This window comes from Sinocyclocheilus grahami, unplaced genomic scaffold, assembly GCF_001515645.1.
Source record: "Sinocyclocheilus grahami isolate Dianchi unplaced genomic scaffold, SAMN03320097.WGS_v1.1 scaffold285.1, whole genome shotgun sequence".
NCBI classification, from domain to species: Eukaryota; Metazoa; Chordata; class Actinopteri; order Cypriniformes; family Cyprinidae; genus Sinocyclocheilus; species Sinocyclocheilus grahami.
Window position 1 is genome coordinate 96,743 of NW_015505464.1, and position 19,370 is coordinate 116,112.

The window sequence follows — 19,370 nt, forward strand, 5'->3', positions numbered from 1 at the left end:
GATGATACAATGAATTTTATGTTCTTCTTTTTTGCTGATAGTATTAGTTATTTCTCCAACCAGAAGAAAGAAATTTCGACCTTGGACAAAGTGAGCACTATTAACACACACACACACACACACAAACCTCAAACCCAAGGTAGTGTTGAACCGCCTGTTGCTGGTCTCTTGTCTTTCTCAATGGTGCTGTGTGGAAGAATGCTGCCGACCCCCACGACACCTCCAGCCCTCATGCATTCATCACCACAGCCGGAGGAGTGTATCTCATGCCTCCCGCCCCTCCTCTGCTTTATTGTCCCATTCTCCTTGCCTTAAACCATCAACCCGTAAACAATCTGGACCATATCACAGCCCTACATAACACGTGCATCTCATCTGGCCTTTTATCTACTTTTAATTGATTTAAATTCATTATTCAAATCTGCATGTACTTTTGACTATCTATCTATCTATCTATCTATCTGTCTATCTGTCTATCTGTCTATCTATCTATCTATCTATCTTTCTGTCTGTCTGTCTGTCTGATCTGTCTCTGTCTGTCTGTCTGTCTCCGTCTGTCTGTCTGTCTGTCTGTGGCTTAGTCTTTCATATCCAAACATTTGTATAAAACAAAAAATACTACTACTATTGTTATTATTATTATAATGTGACATTACAATATATTGCAAAATATATCATTTTATTTTCTTCTTTCATATTCAACATATATGCTAATCCACATAATTTGTAAAGTATAAAAATATATAGTATATATTTTTATAAACCTTTTATATTTTCATAAATATATATATATTATTTATATTATCTACTACTGTATATTTTGTATGTTAATGTGCATTTTATCATTGTACATTTACTAAATTACATTATAATAATTACTATTATTATATGTAATTTACAAAATATACCATCAAATATGTATTTTTTCTCAACCTATATGCTACTATTTGAATATAAAAGACTAAGCTATGAATAAGCCTTGAATATGAAAGACAAGCAGCAAAATCCACATCGGTTCCAACTATCCAAGATAAAACCCGTCTGATGAGCATAGCAAAATCGCGCTTGTACAATGGAGGGCTGTTTTTGTGTCTGTCAATAGTTGAACATTATTGAAAGGAGTAAGAACTTCGGGAGGGGTTGGGGAGCAGAGGGGGTGGGGAGACAGTGGGAGCCGAAATCATTTTCCCTCTCATACTGTGAGAACGCGTAGAATCGCATCTCTCCAAGTGGACGCGCGGTCGGTTTGGTTTCACAACCCGATTGATTCGGTCGTGTCCGCACAGCGCCGTCCATCCGTCCTCACGCTTCTCAGCAAGAACTGATGCACTTCTTTGCATTTTGTCTGTGGCAATGGGACCATAAATGACCAAATTCCATCGCATTGAATAAAATAGAAGTAAACAAATACGACCAGTGAAGACACCTCACAAAAGAAGTGGACATGGAGACGCCGCGCAGAGGAGATACGCTATAACAGACTGAACAAACCACATCCAGGATTTACTTCTCGACTTGAACACTTTTTGAACAAGGGTTATAGAATTTTTCTTCTGCTAGATATCTTTGTTACATGCAAGCATGAACCGAAAGGAGATGAGCTCGTGTTTGAGATGCTGGAGCGTGCCAATACTCTCTGTCCTTCTGCTGGTCTTCTTGACGCCGCTGTTTGCACATGGTAAGATGTTTTTTCACATGCATATTAAATCAGCTGATATTTAACACTCAGTAGCCTTCAAACACGAGGTGGCATGACAGAACAGCATCACAAAATGAGAATGTCGGTCAGTAGTGCAGCCACTGCTGGGTTTTGCTGTGCGTAAATCATGACTGCGCGCCGGCGGCGGCTGCTGCTGCTGCTGATGTGCCTGGACCAGCGCCGTGGAAATGTAGGTTAAATGTCGAACTGGGAAATTTGGGGCTTCGTCCAAAATGCACATCATTAATTAACCCACATTAAAAGGAAGGGACACCACAGAAAACATCTGCAATCAATTTGCAACCATTTTTGATATTTATGACCTTAAATAATGCGCAAATTCCTCATTCCCCCTGGCTGTTTTATGCCGTAGTAGTCGTAGTAGTAGTAGTGTAGAGTTACTGCGCTGTGATTACTCTACAGAGCAGCTGTTGTCATTATTTGCAGTGATGGAGGCGCACAAAGGCAGGATTAAAGCGCTAAATAATTGATTATCGGACAGTCTCACGCAGCAAATCACACTGTTTATGCGTGTAGTTTGATTTTACGCGCGGAACAAGAATGTCTTTGTTGTAATGGTCAGCCACTTGGGTTATTCGACAGATTGTGTCGTTCTCCTCCTCCTGAGAATGCCAGAGAAGAGTGGAGGACCAACCCAATGGGAGCGACTGTTTCCTTGACCAGTGGTGCGTTTAAAATTCCGATAGATCACAGAACGTTAGAGAGAGTCTCATTGTGACGCGCGCTGTTTTTATGTAAAAATAAATATTAAAAAAACATGAAATCATATAAATCTATTGTTTAGTTCTTCACTAGTGGTTAGAGAGTCCATTGTCCATCTGGCTGGACACTCAGTTTCGCCCAGCAACAGGACAGGGAAAATATGGTGTCTTGGAATCTGCTAATAGGAATATGAAAATTGATGACAATTAGGATTTGTTATTACACATTTTACTTGATGATGCCCAAAGCTGCACTACATCAGCTGTACACCTTTGTTAAAGCTGCTGTGATGGCGGCCAGTGTGGTCTTGGTCTCAGTCAGGTAAAAATGATGTCACCGGTGGCCATGCCCTTTGTTGGCTTCCTGCATGTACCTGCTTTTGATTTTAGGTCGGCTCACTTCCCCCTCCAATGTAAACGAGAAGGGATTTTTTTAATTTATAAAGCAATTTTTGTAAAATGGTAATTTGAGTAGATGAAGTGTGCCACTGGCTGCCATAGACAGCCTTTTCCAATCCATTAGGTCATTACCGGCGCGGTGTAACCTGCAGGAAAATTGTATTTGTCCCAGTAACTGATTTGATAATGTATTCACTTTTAATGCTCTGATCCGTATTTGCTGAATCGCCTTTTATTGCCACACACTTGCCATTTTCTGTGCAGAAAGATTCAGCTGCTGGTAGGGTAAAAAAAGGTGTTGCCCGTCACATCTTGCCGATTAAACCATTCGCTTGGGCTTTCAGTATATATTATATTCTTTTATTATGCATAATGACTGCTCTGATGTCAGTAAATGGAAAGCTGTTTTGATTTTAATCTAATCTTGTGATTATTTCTGATACATCGACCCATGCATAATTAATATCTATATATGTGCCACCTGTTACTGTGCATTGAACACTGGATTCTGATCTCAATTCCCTTGAGATTTAGAGAAGGATATCGAGATGCTTTATCCTCTAACACTGAAACCCTCGCTCGAATGATGTAATGATGTTTGCATCAATCCTCACAAATGGAATCCACCATTCTGAATCTAGGCTATTATTCCCAAATCTGCAAGATGTGCAGTTTTAGTTACAATTTCAATGTAATCCTGAGTACCAGCAATTAAACCTCGCTGCTCTTTGTCCCAGGGATATGATGTCATTTACACAGCTGCTTAAATTGCAGGTTGCAGTTTAGTATTAAGTCTTGTTGTGACAAATAGTGCATTTTTGTCATGAAATATGGTTGTTGTGTGGATGCATTTGTGCATTATGAATTGAATGGATTTGTAGGCAAAGAGCTGTGTATTTTCAGCTAGATCTATTGCAATGTAGTCAAAAACAACAGCTTGCAGGTTTTAGATGGTTTTAGGTGAGCTTAATCCGATTTGCATTCATTCACAATCATTTGCTGCCAAAGAAAGTCACTGCAGTCTGTTTTCAGAGTAAGAACAAGGTGAGGAAAAATGGCATTATTGGTGATCAGATTCATTTGTTTTTCAAATATTTTGAAGGCAGGTTTACTGGGTCTTCATCGGATTGTTGTCTTTTAATTAATGGATTTAAAGCAACCAGAAGAAAGGGAGTGAATTATAAAGATGTGCTGTGTTAATGTGGGCTGCTGCCATTTTGTGTTTCATCAGAAACTGATCACCCCACCCCTAATGTGTCTGCCGTGTGAATTCATACATGTAATGGAAAGACACCATTAGCTTATTTAATTAGCCTATCAAAGTAGAAAAATGAAAGAGAGGATATCAAATAAAAACCAGTGGTTGTGTGGATGCTAGACAATTAAGCAGCTGCCTCGTATTTATTTTTATTTATTTATTTATTGTCAAAGGCTTAGTACAAGTTTAAATTTTCTAGGTGTTTTTTATTTAAATGCATGATGTGGACATATGAATTTGATGAAGGTTTTTCGCACAGCTTATTCCAGCTCCATCGTTGCATTCACTCTGCACAGTGAGGGTAAGCTGGTTCCCATGGCAACACATCCCTCCGCCATCCCAACCACCTGTTGAGTACAAAAATGAAAAGATTTATGCAACGGGAGGTGGAGAGACGTCCAGTAGCAGCTGTCTGATTATGTCTCAAGGTCAAAAGATCTGACTGTTAATACCTGCATAATTAGTCAAGGTAAAATATTTCATGGAGGGATGGAATCCTGTGTTTTTGCAAAGAAAAACTAAGGTGTTTCATAAAAGCTTATTGGCTAGATGGGTTTTTGTGTTGACAACACTGATGAGTTAGATTTTTCTCTCTCTATGTATACCACTCCTTTGCGTGAATTTACTCCCTATCAGTCTTTATTTATATTTTGCACATGTTTTATTTTTGTATCGCAAAGTTCTGGAGCAATGCAATGATTAAGGCGCTTCATTTGGTGATTAATCTTTGGTGGCATCAGCTTCTATATATATAATACACACACACACACACATCCGTTTAAAAGTTTAGGGTGAGTAATATCATATTTTTTAAAGAAATGAATACTTTTATTCAAAAAGGATGCATTAAATTCATCACAAATGACAGTAATAAAGTAAAATAAATTATGTTCATTTGACCTTTCTATTCATCAAAGAATTCTGAAAAAATTTATATTTTCATTTTCACAGAAATATTAAGCAACACAACTGTTTTCGAAATTGGTAATAATAAGAAGAAATGTTTCTTCAGCACAATATCAGAATATTATAATGATTTCTGATGGATCATGTGACACTGAAAACTGAAGTAATTTGCCACAAGAATAAATTACATTTTAAAATCTAAAAATATTTCACAATATTATTATTTTGACTGTATTTTTGATCAAATAAATGCAGTTTTGGTGAGCATAAGAAGCTTCTTTCAAGACCATTAAATCCTACCACCCCCAAACGTTTTTAATAAACTTTTCAAATTTTATTATTAACTTCATTTTATTACAAAAAAGTACATTTGTAAGTAAAGTATGTAAGAAAAATTGGATGTAAATTGGAAATAAGTTGACTTTACAGAAATCGCAATGTTATACTCCACCTATTATAAGATATTATTATGACAGAAGATGACATAATAATGTTTAAAGGGGTCATATGACGTTGCTAAAAAGAACATTATGTTGTGTATTTGGTGTAATGCAATGTGTTTATGCGGTTTAAGGTTAAAAAAACACATTATTTCCCACATAATGTACATTATTGTTTCTCCTCTATGCCCCGCCTTTCTGAAACGCGTCGATTTTTACAAAGCTCATCGGTCTGAAAAAGCGAGGTGTACGCTGATTGGCCAGCTATCCAGTGCGTTGTGATTGGCTGAATACCTCAAGTGTGTGACGGAAATGTTACGCCCCTCACCATATTGTGATGCCCTGTCCGGCCGGAGCGATGATTCAAAAACATGAAAACCCATTATAAATGAGGCATTCGTTGCATCCAGTGGGGACATAATTATGGATTATAATGTGCGGAGGCCAGCGGGCTAGAGTGAGGAACGGCCGGCGGATTCGACGAAGGAGCGGCCAGCGGGCTTGCGGCAACCACATGTGACGACCCCGGGCTGGACTCCGCTTTATCCACGGTGAAAGCCGATCCGGCGATCCACAGTGCGAAGTTGATGTATTTCCTCAGCGAAGGAAATGACGAAGCTGATAACATCCTCTTTTGGAAGGCCACACAAAGTAGTTTCGCACAGCATCTCCACAACATGGCGGCGGCGGCAACAATACTACAGCGAGAATAAAAGTTACGCCTTCTTTCTTTGCGTGAACATTTGGGTGGTGTTATGCAAATCTTCCCACATCGTGACGTAGACATGTGGGGGCGTGTTAGAACAAGCCGTTTTAGGAGGGCTTTGACAAGTCTTAACTTTTATAAAGAATATCTCTTTGGATTTGAGACTTTAGTCTTTGCAACTTTACAGATTTTCTTTATGCACCAAGAGCTTGTAACACTCCAAAGAGAAAGGAAAAATTGAAATCGCATCATATGACCCCTTTAAATGCAGCTGTTGGGTCCATGGTTTTTCTGAGTTGTACCTCCCACAGTTTTTGCTCGGGCAGCCTGCCATCAGAAAACCATCAGACGTACAGACAAGCTGTCAGTGCTCTTCGCTGTCCTCCCTTCACTGTCTGCAGAGCTGCACAAACAAAGAGCCTGGCGTCTCCCCAAAGTCATGCAACTAAGATCCCATGGCCATCATTCCTCCCAGCCTGGCCACCAAACAACAAGCGGCAAACCCCAAATTACCTCCTCCCCTCTGGGCTGCATTGGGGTGCCTGAGAGAAAAGGGGTAACTGAGTATTATGTAACAAGATTTGACCATCTGAGAGAAAAGGGGAAACACAAGGACCTTTTTGTGTCCGCTTTGCCTGGGGCCTCTGGTTCCTTGCTTCTGTACTGCGTCCTGTCTGGGAAGCGCATTAAATACTATGGCTGGAGATCTTTGATAAAGCCTCGGCTGTAAAGATCTGACCCAGATCTGGCTATTTAACCCACAAAATCTGCAAAACCAGCATTCCAGCTGGTGTCAAATGTTTTTATTCTTACAAAACAAATAGTCTTGTCTGTCTGACCAACTCGGCGTATGTGACAGCATATGTGAAAATCCTGCTCCTAATTAGGTTACCGTCAGGTATCCATGACATATGTTTGCAAATGATTGAAGGACACTGTGCATTAACTGTTCTCACTTATCAAATTCAGACCTTCCACACCACAGTTTGGTTTTTATCCCGAATTTAATCACTTGCTGCTCTATACATGAGTCACATTAAAACACCATTATACAATTTAGCAGATACGCTAATCTGGAAATATGATTATGCTACTCAAATGAGAGCTTTATTACTTAGCATTGGCTGTGTTAATGGTGCAACGTACAGTACAGTAGAGAATTTTAATTACACATCTGGTTTCTATTTAGTCATATTGATCATGTCTTCCTGTATTAGTCATCATATTTTGTGTTAAAATAAACATAGGATTCATTTTTACTCCGTGCAATGAAGCTTTGATATTTGTACCTTTAGTTTTTCTAATTAATTTTCCAAATCTAATTTCTGAAGGATCATGTGACACTGAAGACTGGAGTAATGGCCACTAAAAATCCAGCTTTGCCATCACAGGAATAAATTATGTTTTGAAATATAATAGAGTAGAGAAGAATTACAACCTAAGGTTTCTAAATATCCAATTTCATGTGCTTGAGTGTGCGAAAGCTCGAATATGTTTCCCCTTATTTGTTGTATTGTGTTTGGTGTTTATGCCTCAATATCGATTTGACATCTGTGTTTGAAAGGCATGTTAATCTTGCATGAATGCAGAGACTATAATGTTACCACAAAGGAGCGCTATCAGATTCATCTCCGTCAGATTTGTCACATAAATACTACATTAGTGATTCACGCTCACTAATAAAATCCAGACCAAGCACATCTGGCCATTTTTGGGAACCTTTTTATTTTCTGGGAAGCATCTCTGTGCCAAAGATCTTAGTCTCTACTGTCACATGTTATGTCTCCTATGATACTCAATTTATTTCTTTATTAGTCATTGGTTTTAAAGTGAAAAAACACAGATGTTTTTAGAACAAAAATGTCCTGGCAATACAGAAGTAAATAAACTTTTCATCACCAGAGCAGTCAGGTAATGGCACAGGAGAATCAATGCAAATCAGCCATCTTTGGAAACAAAGGTCTTCAAGAAAGATAGGCTATCATGTAAGTTTGCTTAGACTTTTACTGCAGGATCACAGATCCACTGTGTTTTAAAACACACTTTTCGCTGAGCCTATATACTTAAAAAAAAAAAAAAAGCGCTATTGACAGTTTCCTGTGTAGTGGAAGCCGCAACACATTTTTGAGCTTTTAGTCCACAACTACGAAATCTTTGTTCTTTGAATTATTTCCCAGTGGCTAAATGTCAAGTTCTGAATTAATGAAAAAGAACATAATGATAATGAATTGTACTTGAAGCTGTATTGACGTCTAAGGGACTGTTAGTCATTGAGGAAGAGACCTGCTTAACTGTATTAGTTTGGCCAGAGATGATCTTTTTAGCTCACCATTACTTCATTGGGAGTATCTGTGTTTTTAGTCATATTCTTGGATCTATTGTGAATGATTCATGTGTTTATATTATTCCAAAGGGGAACACATGTCTTTGTAAACTATTGTTACCTCAAAAATGACTTCTTAATAAATTTTGGAGAAGTGTTTTTGATTTGTTTCCAATAAAAATATATGTATATCTCTAAAATATGATACATTTGCTTTAGAAGCATATTTAGACTTGTTTTCATAGGTTGTATTTTGAGCACAAGTTTCAGTATATTGCACAGTGATCAAAATGTCATTTATTCATAGTCACCAAGCAAGCCCTGTTATTTTTCAACCACATGTCAGATAGTGGCATTTTTCACAGTCAACTTGATGGATAAAATCAAGTAACTCCTTATTTTTTTACCTTATTGAATATCTTTATTGAATTGATTATGAAACTGTGTTTACTTTAATTAAATTACAACATTGTTTGATTATACCTGATAAGATGACAAAAGAATGTATGGGCTTTTCTGGTGGTCAAAGATAGTGTGTGTCTTTTTAGGTAATTGTTGCTCCGCCGGGAGCCCATATGAATCTAGTCGCGACCCCTAATCCCTAATCCTGTCTTTGACAACCATGTGCATTAGTTAAATAATTGTGCCTAATCTCAAGGCTTGCTAAAGAATTTTTTTAAGATATTGGGAAACCTACCACTGAGAAGGAAATAAGCAAAGAGTTGAATACCAGCGGCTTTTTGAATGAATGCAAAGGTTTTAATTGAGTTCTCCTGACTGTGATCTGCTCCTTTCAACAGGTAACTCTGTGGTGGGAAATGAAACCGAATATTTTGACAGCTCGGGTTGGCAGTTGGCGGAAAACACAGCATATTGCAGCCATGGAAGCCAGCTGGGTCAGAGATCACAGATTCTACCCAACCTAAAAAGCATCGGCATCCACCTAAAAAGCTCTATGACCAGAGGCATATTAAAACAATTCATCAACGTAAAGTCTAAGGCTTGTCACCTTTAATAGTCAATTGCTCTCTTGCATGTCCTCAAACTGGCAACCCATGAGAGTGACACCACTGGTATTTTCTTTGGAATATGTAGTTATAAATTGGAATGAAACTGAGGGAACCTCTCGAGAAGATCAGCCCTCCCTCATGGCACATCTGGTCATGAGGGGAACTAAGGACTTGCACAAGGACAGGCCGAGTGCTGCGGAGCAGAAAGTACCACATGTTTTCCCAGATTCTTTATAAGGAAAGTTTATTAGGAAACTTCCCTCTCGTTGCCAGATTATTTTGAGCACAACTGTTTTTGCCCAAACATGTGACCCGCTTGCACACTAGTCTAGTCACACAATTGTATGTTATGAAACCTGGTTTGTTTTCATGTGTCTTGCATTATGCATACAATCCTCTCTTTTACTAGAAAAATATGATTAACAAGTCCAATTTAGAAAAATGACAATAACATCAGGTTCATTAACTTTGCTATCACTGTAAATGCATTTACCATGAAAGCAAATACAGGGCCTGTGACTGCCACTATAAAGAGGTCATCATGAGGATTATGTTTAAGCTGAAAATAAGTATGAAGAGAAATGAAATTCAGCTTTTTCAAGAGTAGATTAGGTCAAAACGGGGGGAGGATGCTGCTATGCACACTGCTTCCTGAAAAGCAACTACCAGATTTGTCTTATATAAAAGTCACATACTGATGATATTTTGGGGATTTTGATGGGGTATTCCTAGGGTAAATTAAAATCTCATGGTTTCAGTTACTCTCGGTACTGCAGAAATGTGAAATTGAGTGTAATTCTCTCTTCACAATGTCCTCCTGACGTCCAGAGGTTGTAATTCATGCCGTGATTGAGATCTGAGACCATCCTCTTGCCAGCCAGTGACCATTAAAGTCCCTGTAAAGGCAATATTAAATATGTGTTCTGAGTTTGTCACACCACAGAAAAATTTATTATTAATCACTCCAAATGATGAATGATGAAAAAATCCGCCAAGTAAATAAAATAAGTGATCAAAATCTTGAAAAACTGGGCAGTATCCTCTGCTCTCAAACTCTGGGGGCGTGTCCGGAAGGGAGGATGAAGGCCGAGGTGGGAAAAAGTCGGTTCGGCCCCATTTACCAGTAACAGCGGATTATCAGTGAATCCCAGTTGTCTCAGATGAAAGTTTATAAATTTATCCGATGTAAAATGATCACTGCAGAGGCGGGTTTTGGTGGTGATCCTCAGCTCTCCATCAAGGTGGCTCTTCACAAAATTAATCCAACTCTTTTTGATATAATCATTATTAGGACATTTAAATAAGGACACCGAACTGTTCTGTATGTTATCGCAACCAGGAAATACGCATTTCAGTGACAAAGGCAGAGCTAGCTAGCAAACTGTGTAGGCTGTGTGTTACTAACGGTACTGACAACTCACGATTGAGCGGGTGAACTGATGCGAATGTGCTCTAGTTATAGTGTTAGGGAAGGGGCCATGGCTCGGGGGCTCCAGTGCGTCATCGAACCCCCTTTTTAGCCCTGCCCAAAAAATCCTGAACACAGAATTGGTGAAAAACTGTTTAACGGTCTAACTCCACTATTCACAGTCTTTGTAATGTGTTTCAGCAATACATTTGTAACATTTATAATGCATTCAGAAACAATTCTCAGAATTGACTTTACAGGGACTTTAACAACTTATTTATGGTGATAAATCTCTCGCCCATCCCTCTTTTTGGATTTGTGCAATGACCCTGACTGCAACCCCAACCTGTACGTCAGCTCAGAGGTCATGGTTAGCAGTTAGAGTAAATCCTAGAGGAACATTTTATTGCTCAAAGGTTGCTTATGAGAGTTATGCTTCATATAAGGATTTTGTCTCAGATGTTTCTCCTTTTAAATTTAAGATGGTTACATGCAGTATGCAATAAGTATAAAGCTATATGCATGAGTAAATATTTATAAATAAAATTCTCAGTGATGTCAAAGAAGAACCATTTTTGGTTTCCCAAAGAACCTGTCAGTGAGCAGAACCATTTTTTTCTTAAAATTATTTTTTTCTTTCCCTTTTCCCACCTAAAATCATACCATTGTAACATAATATGAGCAGTCCATGCTCGTAGTAAATGATCATGCTGAAAACTTACTCCCAGATACTCGTCTCACATAATAACCAGTGTAACTTATTATAGTACATCTCTATTCACTCTAAATAAGAGCATCTGCTAAATGCCATCAAATGTGATTTTTCTGAGCCTCACTCGGAGTTCCTCCTCATGCTCAGACGCCTTGCCCTACCAGTAACCCCGCCCCCGTTTGGGACCGGTTACCCTTACTGTCTCCCCAAAACAAGCCTAGCCAAAGTGGGTCAGTAGAGCTCTGGGCAACTGTGTCCCATGTTGGCTTTGTTTATATGAGGCTCATCTGAACACACTGATTTATTCACCACTGCAATCTTATTAGAGGATGAATGTTAATGGCTCAGACATCTTTTCAGCGCTCCGTCATTCCCCCTCCCCTGCGCACACACGTCTCTTTTAGTGTTCCGATCGAGAGCTTTCTGTAAGTATGTGCAGACTTATGACAGCTGGGCTTTCATTTCAGTTACAAAACATGATTAGAGTCAGTGAAACTTTCTGTTAACATCCCAGAGGACCTTTTTATGCTTGGAGGTTGCTCTTTTGAAGCCCAGACCAGCTAATAAAGCTCTCAATTACAGTAGCGTTCAAAAGTTTGGGGCCAGTAAGATTTTTATTGAAGAAATTAATATTTTTGTTCTGCAAGAATGCATTAAATTGATGAAAAGTGAGAGTACAGCCTTTCTGTTCAAACAAATGCTGTTCTTTTAAATGTTCTATTCAAAGAATCCTGAAAAAAACTATCACAGTTTCCACAAAAATATTAAGCAGCACAACCGTTTGATAATAAGAATAAATATTTCCACCAAATCAGCATTATTAGAATGATTTCTGAAGGATCATGTGACACTGAAGACTGGTGTAATGATGCTGAAAATTCAGCTTTGATATCATATATATATATATATATATAGCTAACCAGAAAACAGTTATTTTAAATTGTAATATTTCAAAATATTTCTGTTTTCACTGTATTTTGATCAAATAAATGCAGCTTTGGTGAATAGAAGAGAGTTGAAAAAATAAATAAAAACTTTAGAACAGTCGTGTACATATTAAGTATTAACTCTCAGATGTTTCTTCTAAAATAAAAATATAAATTAATTCCAAGATTGTTCAAAGAAGCAATACATCAATTTTCTGGTTTGGAATCCAGTTGTCCAGTCTTTGGGCCAATAAAGTTTCGAAAGACGAAGGTTTTGTAAGAAAGACAAAGGTGAGGCACTAGGAAGCAGGATTCAAAAAACTTTGTCGTCTCAACTGTCTCATTCATATTTTTCATATTTTTCTTATTTTTGCCGTCTAGAAGAAACAACTGAGATGTTAAAGATATTTCACATCGTGATTTTCCTTCCTGTGGGGTGTTAGTCATCCACAGGAGGACATTGAAAACAACTTCAGAGAGTTCAGAGAGATATGTGGAGTTTAGAGAGAGAAAAAACAAGTGTGAGTCAGACTTCTGCTCTGTGTGCCAGCATGGAAACAGATTAAGGCAAGTCAGGCTACACAAAAAGTGTTTTTATTTGAGATAATGTAATAATATTCAAGCAAAATCGATTTACTGTTCGCATCAGTTTTTGTCATGAATATTTGTGTCTCAAAAGTTTGTTGCAGTCTCAGAAAACATATATTTACAGTTTACACTGCTACTTTTAAAATTCTTGCTAGCCAAGATGCAATCTACTCAAACTTTAATGTTAAACTACAGTTCAGCTACCTTTTTGAAAATGTTGTTATCTACACTATGTCAGAAACCATTACTTTAGCTAACAATTTACTTTATTATTAGTGTAAGTACCTAGCTATCAAGTAGTGTTGGGTTTGATTCATTTTCTTTTCTATAATCCATTTGATTAATTCAGAAAGTTTGGCAATAGCTTGCTAGTATACCCTTACTATTTCTGGCTATTAAAAATATGGCAGAAATAGTAAGATTAGTACGGTAGCATGTTATTTTGAATTCAACCCCTTTTTTAGTGATTTGGTTTCAGATGACTAATTTCTATTAAGTGGTTCAAAAAAGATTTGCTGTTAGTCATCATTCAACAGTTATCACAAAAGTCACTATATATTTATTTTCTGTATGTATTTATTGTTTATTTATTTTTTACATTTTATTTTGTATTAAAAGACAATATAGATAAATGCAGCTGTATATATATATATATTTTTTTTTTTATTTTTTTTATTTTTTTTATTTTTTTAATTCATTCATTTATTTATTTTTGTATAATATAAATAAATACTGCTGTTTTAATCCATCAGTCATTAATTAATTTAATAGCTGAATTGTGTATATTTTTCATCAAGTTTGATTGTTTGTCATCATAATTAGGATCCTGGTTGTTTTGTTGCCAGAAAAAATACTCCTGTTTTTTAAATGGTATAATTTGCTAATTTAGATTTTGAAGATCAGCAAACGCTTTGTTTTCTAGATAGACAGAATGATGTTGTGACAGACACAGCGGGACCTGATTAATGATTGGTCCTAATGCAGTCCTGATCCTTCTCAGTCACTGGGTTATTACCATTGGTGGTCTCCGAGTAAGAGCGTTCTCCATCTGGGAATCACCCTTACACCACCCCAGGGATCCAGGGATCAACTGGGCTGCAGCCTCTCTAAGCCCAGTCAACTGAATATCACAAACATTTGACAGTACGAAATAATGTGCCTAGTAATTTATTTATTTATTTTTTCAGGAATTGAGGAGTGATGACAGTGGCAGTGCTGGTAAACCACATGTTTAGAGTTAATGAAGGGGTGCTGCTCTTGGTGTGGCTGTGTTTAGGACGGCAAGCTGCACTGACACTTAATTAAGAGGCTGTGCAGTGCCAAGCTTTACAAAATCTCTCTAAAAGCCATTCTACATGGTCATTGTGAGTTCCCAGTTAATTTTTAACGGGAAAGAGGTGACAAAAATATTGTACCACTATCAGTGTACCATGTAAAATAGCCTGCACTTACTGTTGCTCGCTTTAGTAAGAATCCATCTGCTAAAAATGACAGTGTAGCACTATCAGTGATATTGCTGAATCCTCACCACTTTGCATATTTAAAGTGGCGATACAATCACAACTAGCTCAGATGGAACATTTTGATGAATATGAATATTTAAGATGCATTTTGAGGCTGTCAAGTCGATTTTTATTAATACAGCGCTTTTAACAATACACATAGTTTTAAAGCAGCTTTACAGAAAAGCATTATGTTAATGTTTAAAATATCTTAAAATCTTCATGCCTTATAGTCGCATTTAGCAGATTGAGATGGGCAACAATATAGTTTACATTTTGCGACAAATCAAGCAGTTGAGATATGCTATATAGTTTACAGTATATCACCCATGTGAATATACTGTGTGTATGCAGATAAAGTGCATACTTATGTATACAACTTTATATAAAGAGCTGGGTGATAATATTGTTACATTTTGCAACAAAATAAAAAATCAGGCAGTTGAGTTTATATCTAACTTTTAATATATGCTGAGCGATTATAGTGTAAATTTTGATTATACAACACTCAAGCAGTTGAGATTTGCTATATAATACAGGTAATTTGGAATCAAGAATGAATTGGATTTTCCAACCCAATTTGACAGGAAAACATAACTATTTTACGAAGCGATTTTGTATGATTTTCTACTATGTGAATAGCATGAAAGCGTACAATGTTTTGAAAAAAGTAAGCATGAATCGCACACCTAAACATTAACATCACTCAGGCACAAGCAGACTGTATGAAACATACAAATGAGATTGTACAAATTCATATGAATTAGCCACCAATTCGACAAAATGTAAAATAGTTAAGAATGATCATGATATTGTGTTGTATATTCAAAAGTACAAATATATCTCTCTGTTTTTTTTGTATCACTTTTGCATCACGTTAGTTTTGCAGCATTTTATAGCATGTAAAATATGTGCAACCACCCTTATGCATACAGTATTTTTGCCAACAGAGTAGGTGTCCTGACATTTTTTTATTGCAACAGGCAAAAGTAAAACTATCTGTATTTATGTTGTTCTTGAAAGAGGAAGAGATGGCAGAGTGGAGAAAGAGAGAGAAGTGGTGAAATGGAGGGGAACATAGGGGAGGTTTGGTCTTAAGAGAGATATTAGTGATGGAATGACATGTCATCAGTACATCTGTTTCAACTACTGCTTGCTACTGCTCAGCTGGGGCTGTTTGGCATCCATCCATCTCAGCACTGCATGCAACACACACACACATGTACACACAAACACGGTCTTAGCCAGACCATCTGTCCACACGGCAGCTTCATAAAATGCCCATATTTATACACAGAGATTAACGGCACAAATTCAACTCTCATCTAGCTTAGACCAACATTTTCAGGTGCACCGGCATAGTCATGCTGTTAAACAATGCTCTTTCAGAGTGAAACCAAATTTTATAAAAAATTTTCATCTTTTACCTTGTAAAATAATTTTTCGAAATTGTACCTTAAAGGAACACTCCACTATTTTTGAAATACTAGAGTTAAACAGTTGAGTTTTACCGTTTTCGAATCCATTCAGCCAATCTCCGGGTCTGGCGGTAGCACTTTTAGCTGTAGCTTAGCATAGATCATTGAATCTGATTAGACCGTTAGCATCTCGCTCAAAAATGACCAAAGAGTTTAGATATTTTTCCTATTTAAAACTTGACTCTTCTGTAGTTACATCGTGTACTAAGACCGACGGAAAATGAAAATTTGCGATTTTCTAGGCCGATATGGCTAGGAACTATACTCTCATTCTGGCGTAATAATCAAGGAACTTTGCTGCCGTACTATGGGGGCAGTAGGCGCAATGATATTACGCAGCACCTGAAAATAGTCCCCAGCACACTCCCTGTGCAAGCAGGTGGTCACGTTGGTTATGTTGAAAAACAGCAAGGAGACTGCATTAACATTTTAATATTTTGGTAAACTAGTGCTTTTTGCTTTCGGATTAAGAGATGAAGTCGGTGGCACGTACTCATCTCCTCAGTAGTGATGTGCCTGCATGCATGTTTCTTTCGGATTGCATAATCTGAGAATATTTGTTTTCCATTTGTATTAGTTAATTGGAAGGTAGACATTTCATTCTCTATAGATATATTTTAATCTCTGTTAGGTAAAGGTATAGATGATGTTTTGCACTCAAGTTTACAGACCGAGACGGAAGAAAGCGCATCATGTCTGCTTTCATTATTTCACAAAAGCGCGTTTTGTTTTTATTGTGAGAGCACACAAATAAACGTAGAATCTTTGCCGATTCAAAAGATGTATTACTGTTATCTGTAAGAGAAAAATTACCAGTATTTTAGGAGCAAGTGAGCGCGCCGGCGCCTCCATCTGCAGTGAGCGCTGTTCAGCTTCCACTCTCCTCACACACACTGAAACAGCGCACATTTCTCTAGGTTAACATTAGATTGAGCGGACATGTAAAGTTGCTAATACTTACATATTTCAGATGATAAGCCATATTTGAGAGGTCGATGAATGATAGGCGAGCGTTTGGATGTCCTGTATTACCATAGACTAGCCGTTACCATAACGATCTATTAGTCACGCCTGTGGAGTGTTTTTTTTTCTTCTGCGACTAATAAAATTTTGGTCGACCAAGCCTCTTCTGGTCGACTAACGATTAGTCGACTATTAGGGGGCAGCCCTACAATTTGCTATATAATACATTCTGCTTAACATTAATGCACTGTATGCAACCGGTTAAGGTTGTATGCAGCTGTGTAATTCGTTATTAATAGTTACTAATTTGATATATATGGAAGCCCATTTCCACCACTGAATAAAAAATAAAAGATGGCAAATGCGACTTTTTATCTCACAATTCTGACTTTTTTTAATCGCAATTGCAAGTTTACATCTTGCAATTCTGAATTTTTTCTCCGAATTGTGAGATCTAAACTTGCAATTGCGAGAAATAAAGACTTCTTTCTTGCAATTGCCAGTTTATATCTTGCAATTCTGACTTTTTCTCGCAGTTGTAACTTTTCTCACAATTGCAAGTTTACATCTCGCAATTCTGACTTTTTTTCTCGCAATTTTAGCTTCTTTTTTTCAGAACTGTGAGATATAAACTCACAATTGTGAGGGAAATTGTGAGTCCAATTCTGAGGGAAAAAGAGTGACTATTTTCTTAGTTGCGTGTTTATATCTTGACATTCTGACTTTATAGCACGCAATTGTGACTTTATATCATGCAATTTCAAGTTTATATCTCACGGTTCTGACAAAGAAAGTCATAATTGCAAAATGTAAACTCGCAATTGCAAGAAAAAAAAGTCAGAATGGTGAGATAAAAAGTTGCAGTTACCTTTTTGTAAATGTTTTATTCAGTGGCAGAAATGGGCTTCCATATTATCAGGTGTTATCTTTGTAAAATTTGAAATCAAGAGTGAATTGTATTTCTTACCCGAAAACATAATTTAAAATAAAAAAAATGTAAATGGCGATTTCATGTTAAGTATACAAAAATGTATGATTTTTCTAAAATATAAATAAAACAGATTATTGGAGTTTGTTTTACAAGAAAATACTATTTAAGTATTTCTACTACAAAATTTCATGTTTAATTTGATGTGTTACTTGCTGTTTCTTTGTTTTTAAAAATGTCTCAGTGAGCAATTTCTGAGTGAAAATAGTTTCTACACCCATTTTTTCTCCCCTCATTGTACTCTCTCTCTCATGTTGTTCCAAACCTGTATGACTTTCTTTCTTCTGTCCAAACAACATTAGAGCCTCTTGACTTTCATTGTATGGATGAAAAGGAAGAGGTGTTTTTCAAAACATCTTCTTTTGTGCTCCACAGAAGAAAGAAAGTCTCAACATTAGAGTGCGTAAATGATGACAGAATTTTCATTTTTGGGTGAACTATACCTTTAACCTAGTTAAGTAGCCTGGTGGCTTGTGTTTTGTAATCTGGTCTGTTTCTGAAATCAAACATACAAACTCACTTAGCCTGTCAGTTGCAGTTATATTAGATGTTCTTTATACCTTATAGAATTTAGCTTTTACTTTTTTGCAGCTATAAACGAGAGAGAGAGAGAGACAGGAACAAAAGAATGCAAGAAAGAAACATCTTAACTAAAAGCCCTGAAAAGTGGGTTGGGTTGGAAAACGGGCAAGAGAATGGGTGTAGAATGTAATTTAGATAGCATGCAAAGTTTTGCTGAAGAAACAAACATGATTAAGAGAGTGTTGAGATCTGGGAGGGTGGATGAGAAACAGCTGAGGGGCTGAATAGACAGGCTGCTTTATACAGCCCACTGTAAGGATGCATTTAAATGCACGCTCACATCAACACGCCCGTCACCTCGCTCTCCCTCCTGGTATTGAATGCCCTCTGTGGCACCGCGCCAACCCTGTTCTCCTTCGTCTCGCTCGGGGTTGGCGCAGGCACAAAGGGGCATACAGGATGCTTTAGTAAAAAGGAGTGAAACCTCAGACCCCCCTCCCGTGACCACCAAGACTGTGAAGGAAGACGACTTCCTTTCATTATAGACATTTACATTTGAGTGTGTCGCAGGGCCGTTTCTAGGCATAGGCAAGCTAGGCGGTCGCCTAGGGCGCCACCAGCTGAAGGGGCGCCAATGAACGCACGTACTGGCACTTTTAGCAGGGTTGTGACAAAGAGTGGCACGGTCACCCTGAAATATGACTGCCACCCCCACTGGACCCCCCAACATTATTGGGCTAGAGTACTGTCAATCTGACGATGCCTGTATGCCACTAGATCAGAGTGCTGTCAATTGCTGCCTGATTGTTGCATGCAAAGT

At 37.6% G+C, this 19,370-nt stretch overlaps 1 protein-coding gene across 1 annotated transcript in view; it reads left to right on the forward strand.

Moving 5' to 3' along the window:
* Positions 1 to 1,182: 1,182 nt before the first annotated feature.
* LOC107600518 (chondroitin sulfate proteoglycan 5-like) overlaps positions 1,183 to 19,370 on the forward strand; it is a 32,562-nt gene continuing 14,374 nt past the window's right edge. Inside the window, exons 1-3 of the mRNA XM_016292453.1 lie at positions 1,183 to 1,678; positions 9,254 to 9,441; positions 10,500 to 10,564. Of these exons, the coding sequence (XP_016147939.1) occupies positions 1,582 to 1,678; positions 9,254 to 9,441; positions 10,500 to 10,564 (350 nt within the window). The 5' untranslated portion in view covers positions 1,183 to 1,581. The remainder of the gene's footprint in view (positions 1,679 to 9,253; positions 9,442 to 10,499; positions 10,565 to 19,370) is intronic.